The 9,806-nt window shown below is 45.8% G+C and overlaps 1 protein-coding gene across 4 annotated transcripts in view; it reads right to left on the bottom strand.

Moving 5' to 3' along the window:
• smash (smallish) overlaps positions 1 to 9,806 on the bottom strand; it is a 94,723-nt gene that overhangs the window by 11,371 nt on the left and 73,546 nt on the right. For 3 of the 4 annotated variants that reach the window (XM_017908806.1, XM_017908805.1, XM_017908804.1), the window contains 5 exons: positions 8,067 to 8,213; positions 5,802 to 5,990; positions 5,333 to 5,620; positions 3,713 to 5,101; positions 2,222 to 3,229 (listed from right to left, as the gene is read on the bottom strand). In XM_017908806.1, the coding sequence (XP_017764295.1) occupies positions 2,222 to 3,229; positions 3,713 to 5,101; positions 5,333 to 5,620; positions 5,802 to 5,990; positions 8,067 to 8,114 (2,922 nt within the window). In that variant the 5' untranslated portion in view covers positions 8,115 to 8,213. The remainder of the gene's footprint in view (positions 1 to 2,221; positions 3,230 to 3,712; positions 5,102 to 5,332; positions 5,621 to 5,801; positions 5,991 to 8,066; positions 8,214 to 9,806) is intronic. The other variant, XM_017908807.1, reaches the window with a different exon arrangement.

The raw sequence follows: 9,806 nt of genomic DNA on the forward strand, positions 1-9,806 counted from the left end.
AAATAAAATAATTTCCTCAAAGTTTCCACGAACCTCGAAGCCAACAATTTATACGAGGATAGAGAAAAGAGAATCGAAATCAAGAAAAATAATTCGGAAAAGATACTCTGGTCGCACGAAGAAAAAGGATTCTTGATTATTCTTACGGCCAGTATGGCAACGAAGATTCGATATTAATGACATTACTGATTAATAACTGGGAAATTATGCGGGGAGAGGGTGAAGCCAGAGACACTTGGTCAGTAAAAAAATCTTTCTCAAGGATCAAAAAATTAATTTCACCAGTGCCACACGGTTCTTACCTCGTTCAATGCACCGATTATGCGAACGCGACGAAAGAACGAACGCGTCGACTCGACATAGTGGACCGATTAATCGCGACAATTCAGGACACTTTTATCGTGGCGTGGGTCAGTTACGAGTGTCTTTCGTAATAATTAAATGTCAGTCTGCCCAACCTCCGACCCACGGTTCACGAGGACGACCACTTCGCACGCGTTTGTCGGTGGATTGCAACTGCACGTCTGAGGCTCGAGTCGTTGTTCACCGATGACACGTATATCGTGCAAGCGATAAGCCGATTTCCGATCCACGACTTGGTTCGTCGATCATGGCTATCGTGCTTCTCGCGCGTCAATCTCGTTCAGAGCTGGGTTGACACAAATCAGATGGAAGACAGTTTGAAAATTTATACTGTTTCCCCTTTATTTGCGATTCAGGCGTTTCGAATATACTCAGCGGAATTTCCATCTTTTATTTCGAACAATTCAGGGTGACGAAGACAATGGTAAACTGATCTGCAAATCTTAAATTCCACATTTTTCGCCAGTGCGTCGTTCCAATTCAAAGGCATTCGATAATTATCGTTGAAGCGACACAGGGATTTTTCGAAGCAAAATTGAACCCAAGTCGATCGTCCTTGAACGAAGATCGAAACGAGTACGAGAAAACGAGTTCCGGGATAGATGCGAGTTTCTCGATCTCGGCGACATTGATTCATTCGTGCTTCAAAGTCCCTTTCCGAAGGAAATCTCAGTGTCCGCGGTTACGATGGAAACACGACACGACAAATTTCTCTGCCCACTGAATTTTATATTTCATTAACCGCATGCGCCTCTCCCAGGCGCTACAATCGATCGTTGTCCACTAGTGCGCGCCAAGTGTCGACAGGTCGTGTTAGGATCGGTTACAAGTTAATCTAAAACGAAGTCTTACGCTCAGAGTACTTCAGAGAACGATGGTATTCGCGATTCCTTCTCTTCTATTTCTCTCTCTTTCCTTCGTGGCCCATTTTTCCTCCCCATGAGAATATTAGCATAGCAATAGCAAGAATATCGTTAAAGGTGGTTCACGAAAGTCTCTCGAATTCTGTTATCACAATATCTCACGACTCGTTTTACGTTAGGCAGCGATCGATCGCGTTAGGCATCGGTGTTTAGGTCGAAAATTCTGTTCCCTGCTCGATTAGGCCACTTCGTTACTGGTTATCGCGATTATCCACGTTCCTACGAACTGGTACATCGTTTACCTCCGGCTAGTACGTGTTTCCGGCTACCTGATCTAATTCTACTCGATACTGGGGGTTATTATGTACGTTTTGCTCCTGCGTCGTCTATTTACATCGTTAGCTATGGTCTCACGCCTTCGTTTCCAGCGAGATTTGTGCGTAATGGCGGATAATAAATACGTGTGGAAGCGATAGGCGAAGACGGGTTATATTATTCAGGAGTCCTAAGTGGCGGGATTCAGTTTCCTCATCTGACAGATTCGAGACACGAAAATATGACTCTCCGCGATTTCGTCGGTGTTCGAAAATCCTTCATTTTGGTCGTTCCGGTCGGAGACCGCTAGTCATCGCGAAAACGATCGAGGCACGATAATGGAATTGTTCAGGTAGTTGAGATATAAGCTCGTGATAGAAGTACTTTTGTTCCCGTTTGGTTATTTTACGTTAGAAGACACTCCCCCCCCTTACTCGATTCTGCATAGTCGCCGAATCCTCTCGCACGGTTGTTTAATCGTTTGCAATTCCCCGCCACTTGGACACCCGTTTCTAAAGCCCATTCTTATGTACAAGATCTAATGGAAGTTAGACGAAGCTAGGTCTAACATAAGGGCGAGAGACAATGTGCTACGCGAGGATAACCAAAGAGACGAACGATTCTCGCTCCCCCCTTTAAGACTTTTTCAAAGGGCTGCTAGATTGCTGATCGATCCTAACCTCGGTCGCTGAGCTGTGCTTCTCATTGACGCGATCCACGGTGATGAATGGCGTCACTGGAGGCGTCGTAGGTGTCTTGCCCTGAGGTACCACCACCTTTTCGCAAATTTCCACCACCGTTCGGCGTCTTTCTGCAGGCAGTGTCTCTTCACCCACCGTCACCTGGTGTTTCGTGCTGGACGTGGGGGAGCAGAGGTGTTTCGTGCTAAAGGATGCCAAGGGTGACTGTTCCAGGTTCGAGGAAGGTGAGACGGGGATATTAGAGCTAGACGACACGTTGGAGCCGACTGGGATCGGTATCTCTGATGCTTTCGGGAATTGAGGTGACGATATCTGACCAGTTGGACTCTTAACGTTAGACGTTCTTCCTTTCAGTGACGGCGTTTTCGGGGAAGATGGGGAAATAGGTGGGCTAAGGGAGGACGTAGAACTGGTCGGGGACGACTTGGCGCCTATCGTCTTCCGGGGAAGTGGCGTGGGAATCTTGGATGCTGCCCGTGGAGACGTGACTGGTGTGGTCTTTGGAACTTCTTTCGCGGCACTGTTCGAAGCTGAGGTAGCGTTAGACTCTAACTGAAGGTTGGTTGGAACGGCTGTCACCCTGGTAGGTGACAGGGGAAAATTGTCTGCGACAGCAGAGTCTAATGATACTGGAGACGAGCCCATAACTTTGGTCGAGTCCTCTTTCGAGACACTCTGACCCTTCTCGTCGACACCGAATTTGGGATCCTGCTCGTCTGCGAGAAGCTTGGTGCTAGACGCAATAGAGTTCGATTCCTTAGCGGGCAGAGAATCTGTTTTGGTCTCGGTATGTTCTTTTGGGGTAGGCAACTTTGGTTTGGGAAGCGTTTCGGGAGGTGATCGTCGCGGAGGTACTTTGGGACTTTGATATACGATCGGGCGACTCGTAGCAGGACAGGAACGAAGTGTACTAGAGTTAGTAACCTCTATGTGTGCCTGCGATTGTGATTTGTTAGTCGACAGTTCCCCAGAAGTGTCAGCAGTACCCTAGAGAACCAAAGAGTTATTGGATAGATCGTACTACCTGCCATCCCGTTACCAAACAACAAGAATAGTAGGTTATGACTCAAAGTCGCGATTGTTAAAAGAGTTTGAGGCGCAGTCGTGAAGTAACAGCTCGTAAAATTACAAAGGAAATTAGAATAGCTTGGAGGAATTTCTTCGAATCGATCTCGCGAGAAATGTAAACGCGATTGACACGCTCTGTCCGACGATCAGGGGAAAGGAAATGGTAAACGTTACTTCACGACTGTCCTTCACAAATGAAACCGACCCGAAAACTTAATCTTAACAATCTAATTACTCGTACTCGTATTATAAAGAGAAGTTTCCGCGAACGACAAGCAATTCAACTTATACCCCACTCAATAGTCTCACTTTTACATACGCCAGCCAAGTCGATATAACGACAACTAAAAGTAGATTTACCCAGTAGAGAAACTGCCATGCAACACCGTCGTTACGCCTTACCTTCTTTGCTACTACTGCTTCCGGTTGACTGGCAGAAGTCGTCGAGATCTCGTTCACGGATACAGCGGCGCTCTGTTCAACGATGGTCTCGTTCGCCGTCTCGACGTCACGAAGTTCCTCCGGTTTCTCCTCGATCACCTCCTGTCTCTCTATGACCGTGCTAGCGTGCACGATATCCTCGTCTACCGGTTCGTCGGCTTGGCTGACGGAACAGCTGACGTCAGCCGTGTGAATCCCTGAATCCTCGCGATCGGTATCGTTCAGCAGCTCAGCGGACGACGAGGACGCCGGATAACGTCTGCCGTAATCGAGTTCCTCCAAGCTTTGCACGCGCTCGAACGTGTCAGGACCGCTGGAAGCGTCCGCGTCCAGAGAATCCAGGCTTCTATGGAAGGCGGCTCTTGGCACGCGATACTCTGAGTCAGGCGACGAGCTTCTCTCGCTAGGAGTCGAGGTGTCGATTCTGTTCTCTTGATCCCGGAAGCATAGAGAATGCTTGCCCACGGAGGATCTCTTATCGGCTGATTCTTTGCTCCTGGCCGCGTCCAGAGCGCTCAAACGATCCTTTATCGATCTGGCGGACAGCTCGCCATTGTGTCGTGACTCGTGAGCGGTGCCAGGTGCCGATGACTCGTCGCTGCTGCTGTATTTTTCCAAGGTCGACAATCTATCTCGGAGCGGTCTGACTGTCTCCAGTTCTTCGGTGCTCAGCTTACGATGCGCGGAACTCTTGTTCTCCCTCTCCGCCGCCTGCTTCTCCAGATGAGATAATCTTTCACGGATCGAGCTCATGTCACCCGACAGTCTGTTCAACGCCTTGTTCCCGGTCTTCTCGGTATTCTCTGCCTCGTGCTTCTGCTTCTCCAGATTCGAGAGCCTTTCCTTGATCGATTTCGTACCGGTGAAATCGCCGGAGAGCCTGTTGTTCACTTTGCTCTCGTTGCTCTTCTGCGAGGCTTTCTCGAATATCTCTCGCCTCTTTAGAATGTCCACCTTGACTACCGGTATAGTGGACTTTGCTTCGTCGTTCAGGCTTGTCTTCGAGCCGTTCGTCGATGACTTTACGCTGTCGAGCTTCGAGTCCAGGTTGACCAATGATCGCCTAGGTATGTTCTGCGACACCCGCGACACGTAACCGCGAATCGCACCCTCGTACGTGTACTCTTCCGGTTCCGGAGAGCTGGTCGTCGCCGTTGTCGCGGAATCGTACTCTTGATTGTTGTGACTATGGTTGCTGTGAAACCCGTTCCCAAACGGTTTCTTCGTCGTCGTTGTCGTCGTTGCTGTCGTGGTCGCCGACGATGTCGTGATATCGTTATGGATCACGCTTTCGCTTGTCACGTTGTCCACGTCTGAGTGATTCTTCTCTATCTCGCTGTCTCTGTCGCTCTGAAAGAACATTTTCGAATTTTCGTTTCTATGCGATAATAGCGGCAATTGTCATAATACTATTTTCGAAGTATTGAACGGTAAAGATATATACCAATTTTTTATTTTTTTAGAAAAGAATATACGTCTTATAAAATATTTACAAGATTTTAGATTCATCTCATTGGTACAAAGTGTATAGCTAAATTATATTTCATGTAAATTTATGCAAAAACTGTGAAGGAGTCTTACCAAGACACTGTGCGTGTCATCGTGGGTGTCACCGCTAACCGAGCTCTTTCCGCTGCTGGTGCCTATACCAAGGTCACTCAGATCATTGGCATCTTCCTCATGGTACATGGCCAAGCTGATGCTCAGTTTCCGACCCCTATTGCCTCTCTCTTCCATCATTTCCGAGAAAGTCTTGCTTCGACGACGCTGCCGATCGTGTTCCTCCAGCTCGAGTTTCTTAACCTCGACCACCCGCTCGATGATGTGCTCCTGACGCTTCCTTCGACTACTCTTCCAGTTGTCCAGATTCTGAACACATCACAGAGGCAACGAGTTAGCATTGTAAGGTATCCGAGACATTTTTCCAATAATAATTTAATAGTTGAAAATTCTACGAAATATTTGTCACGATTTTACAATTCTACAGAAAAGAATTATTCAGATTTCGTCGCGGTTGTTAAGTTATCACCGAATAGGTATTCGAGCTTACCGATTGCCAATCTTCGGGATCATCGCGAACTTCTTGCTTTATCTTCTTCACCTCCTGGACCTTTTGCAGCTGTTCTTGGGCTGTGCGATACAAAGAACATGGTCCAACTTTAACGAACTGAAGAGGATTGGTCGCTTGCTTAGGAGGCGTTTTCAGAGTCGTTTTTAATTTTGGTGGCTCGTGTGTGATCTGAAATAACGAATAAATTACCCACTGAATACTCGGCTTTCACGAATATCAATATTTATTTGCAAATAGGAATTTAAAAGATTTCAATTAGACGAGAACAATGCGTCCTTCGGAATACGACGAAGAAGCTTGAAGTCCATTTGAAATGGAGATTCGCGTAACGAGAGGGTGCAGCCCTTATGAAGTGTAACGATCGGTCATCGTTTGAAGGATCACTTAAGAAAGAGTGGGTCAAAACGAGTCATTGATCGACGCAAGAGCAGGAAGTAGCGCGATGGAACGAAGACACGGATCGCTATATACGGTCACAGTCGATTTAAACGAAAAAGTAGCACGAGAATAATAAGTAAAGCAAATAAATAACGAAAATTAATAAGGGCCGTGACAATAACAACATCTTTAATATTCAATCGGAACTTTTTCCGATGAATTCGAAGCAGAAGGCTCTCGGGTAAGAAATAAATTGAGGGAATATGAGGCAGAAGATGTAGAATGTGATGAAAGAGCGGAACAAAGTACACGACACGGGCAAAAATGAGAACACGAAGAGTGAAAAGGGAAAAAAGTAATCAGTTTCTAGTTTAACGTCGATAACCGAGCAAAAACTGCTGTTACCGCATCGTTGACCAACCGGAAGCGGAATCACGCTTCTATGGTACTAAGGCTTTCAAAAGCGAACATCGTTGCGAATCGCTGCGCGGTAGTTAGCGACGATTGTCGGTCGGGCTTCTGGAAAATTCCTGTTCTGTTCTGTTCCTTTGTCCCTTTAACTCTTTCATACTCTGTGAACCCGATGCAAGCGTTACTGGTGACGTCGTTTTAATTACCCGCCTCCAACCCGTGCATAATTCTTGTACGCTTAAGCCTGATAAGTGGAACCGTCTTAAAAAAATATCACTTCGTCTTCTACGCATTCAGAATTAATTTTTTTTTTAATTATACCGTGATGCAATTATCTCGCTTTTTCTACCGAAATGACGTCAAGTATCATTTTCGACTTTGCAGTTCGCCTCGACTCCGAGGGCGGAAGATTTATAGCGTTACATTTATTTTTTACTATTCCCACTGGTCTTCTTTGAATAAGAATATGGCGAGCTAATTTCCATATATTTTACGCGATGCTTATATAATTGGAGCACGTGTCATTCCGCATGACATGTTAAAAGGTAAAAAAGAAAATGAATTCATCGTATTCTCTCGATGACCAACTATTAATTCGCTCAACATCCTACGAATATGATTGCGATACTAAAATATTCTGCAAGATTTCGCTTCAGTTTCTACGTATTTGGAATTAATTTTTTAATTACACCGTTAATGCAATTACGCGATTCTTCGCAGAAACGGCGATAAGTATATCTTTCGTTTCTGAAAGCTGAAGATTGAATCGAATTAAAGATTCAGAGAATTAGAAACAGAAAAACATTACTATCCCTCTCCTAAGCAACCATTGTATCCCGGTTCAACACTAGGTTTACGGACGCTATCTGCATACCTATTTCTACATATTAGACACCTGTCAAACTGACAAGTAAAGGGAACCACGTGTCATTTTTATTTTAATGATTAGTTTAATTTAAAAACAATTACAATATTAACAGTACTAATATAAGCTAACTAAATCTGTTACCATCGTATAATTGGAGCAACCCATCCGTCAAATTGACGGGTTCCGTAAATCTAGCGTTAATCAAACTTAATCGACGTAGATCCGATCAGGGTTTCAAAATGACCGAGAATCGGCGCGTACCGATTTTATCACCGTTTCTTCGTTTGGAATCCGAATCTTGATGCGAATCGTAGCAGCAGCCTCGACTCGAAATTCCACTTTCAAGGTGGATTTTTAATTTGAGACAAATTAAAGCGATCTCCCGATTCCATAAATATCGCAACTGGCGAACGCGCGAATTCTCCTATCTGTTAAACGCGTAACTTCCTGTGAATAAGAGCCACTTCTATTCGCGCGTTCGAGGAGAAAATGGGACACGATTTCCTAAAGCATTCATCTCGCATCCCCTATCGCCTCTGCTGTCCGTGGCTTCCTGCGGAAACGGCAACCGTAGAAAGGATACTCACCATCCTCTCGTTTCGCCGCTCCGTGGCGGCGGTCTGCGAGGCAGGCATCCTTCGTTCCTTCCTCCTTCTCTCTCTTCTTCAGGGGAGCTCCTCCTCTTCAGTGTAGCACGACTGCTCGCGCGGTCGGGCCCATCCTACGCCTCGTCCCTGCAACCGATCAACAGGAAATCTTATTAACTGACGAACTAACGGGAAACGGACGTCTCGCGGTGGTGGAGCACCGTGGATCCGAGAAACGCGACGGCGCGACGTTCTGAATGCTATCTGATTTCGCGGTAGGCCAATGGAGCTGTTCGGTAGGCGAGCGTGGACATTGTCGAAGGGTAAAATCGATATGGGAGTGAGAATGAGAGGCTGCAGATGAATAGCGTGTTCGCGGTTATTTATTGGCCGAGAGGGTTCCAGATGTAACTCCCGATACCTCTCGGCTTGATGTTGTTTTTGAAATATGCACGGATACTGCGTAAATTTTATGAGAACGAGGATGAATCGCGTGGTGCGGTGCGAAGGTAACGCGAATGGATTTCAAGGTAGTATGGAAGTCATGGACGAACGTGCACTGTGGGAAACCTGCACTTGAGAATTGGGGTACTGCTGTGTATGTACGGCCCTGAGTGAAAATTTTCTCCGATGATCAATTGTACGCCCTCTGTCTTCGAATAAAGTTCTCAAAAATTCTGAAATTTCCGAATTGTTGGAGAATTAGAAAGCACGTTAGTTTGGTCTTAACCCTTTTAGTACCAACGACGATGCATCGTTGCGTATGCGATGGCGTCTTATTCTTCGCATTGCGAGAAAGCTCTGTCTCAAAATAAATTTGTAAAACGATATAAACGGTCTAATTTCGTTGCAAAAGAATTTTAATTCGTCAAATTCGTCCGGTTATCTACGCATAGGCACTCGTATTTTCGCCCTGAAGAGGTTAATTTCCGAAAATAAAATTATCCTGTTTAAATACAGAGGAGGCATACCGTGACACTCGAGCGAGGACATTTTTCAGCAACCTTTTTCGACTGCCGAAGCCGTAACCGAAGGGAGCTGAATGGAACGAAGGGAATAAATTTCTTGAAAAGGGACACGACAAAAGGAGCAATTAGTCTGGAAGAAAAACCGAGCAATTGCAAGACGGAGACAAAACTCGAAAGAGGAAAAATATCGAGGCGGTGGACAATGGAAATTGAAAGAAGATCCTTTACAATAGAGAGGCCCGGCATAAAGGCAGCCCGGTACAATGAACCAACGCATGAAAGCAGATAATGAAGAAGACCGAGAGAAAGGAGTCTCGCAGAAGGACGATAACATCTTGCCGTGCTCTATAAGTTCGCGTAAAAATTGATAAATCGAGTATCAACGAGCAAGGTCATTAGCAGTGTCCATGGCTGCATGAAATAACGATAACTTGGCTAATTATACGGCGGGAGAGAACTCGAAACGTCGAGGTGACGAGAGGAGATGCAGAAACTAACAGAGGAAACTCGAATCATGGTACTTAGGCTACTTTGTAAAGAAACATTTGCGGTTCTTTCGCAGATAACGCGGGACTGGACGATGCTCGAAACCAGGGAAACGATGCTCGTCGTGGAATTTTCTCGGAAGAAACGATAAACCGAGTGGACGAAAGAGAAGAGCACGAGAAATGACGTTAAACTGGTTCGGATCCAGTCGACAGGCGTAAAGCGATATTAAAGATTCGCTGGATCGATGAAAATCGAGCAACAGGAGCCCCTATTTTATCGGAAG

The sequence above is a fragment of the Eufriesea mexicana genome, unplaced genomic scaffold, assembly GCF_001483705.2.
Source record: "Eufriesea mexicana isolate 0111107269 unplaced genomic scaffold, ASM148370v2 scaffold13082, whole genome shotgun sequence".
Taxonomy (NCBI): domain Eukaryota; kingdom Metazoa; phylum Arthropoda; class Insecta; order Hymenoptera; family Apidae; genus Eufriesea; species Eufriesea mexicana.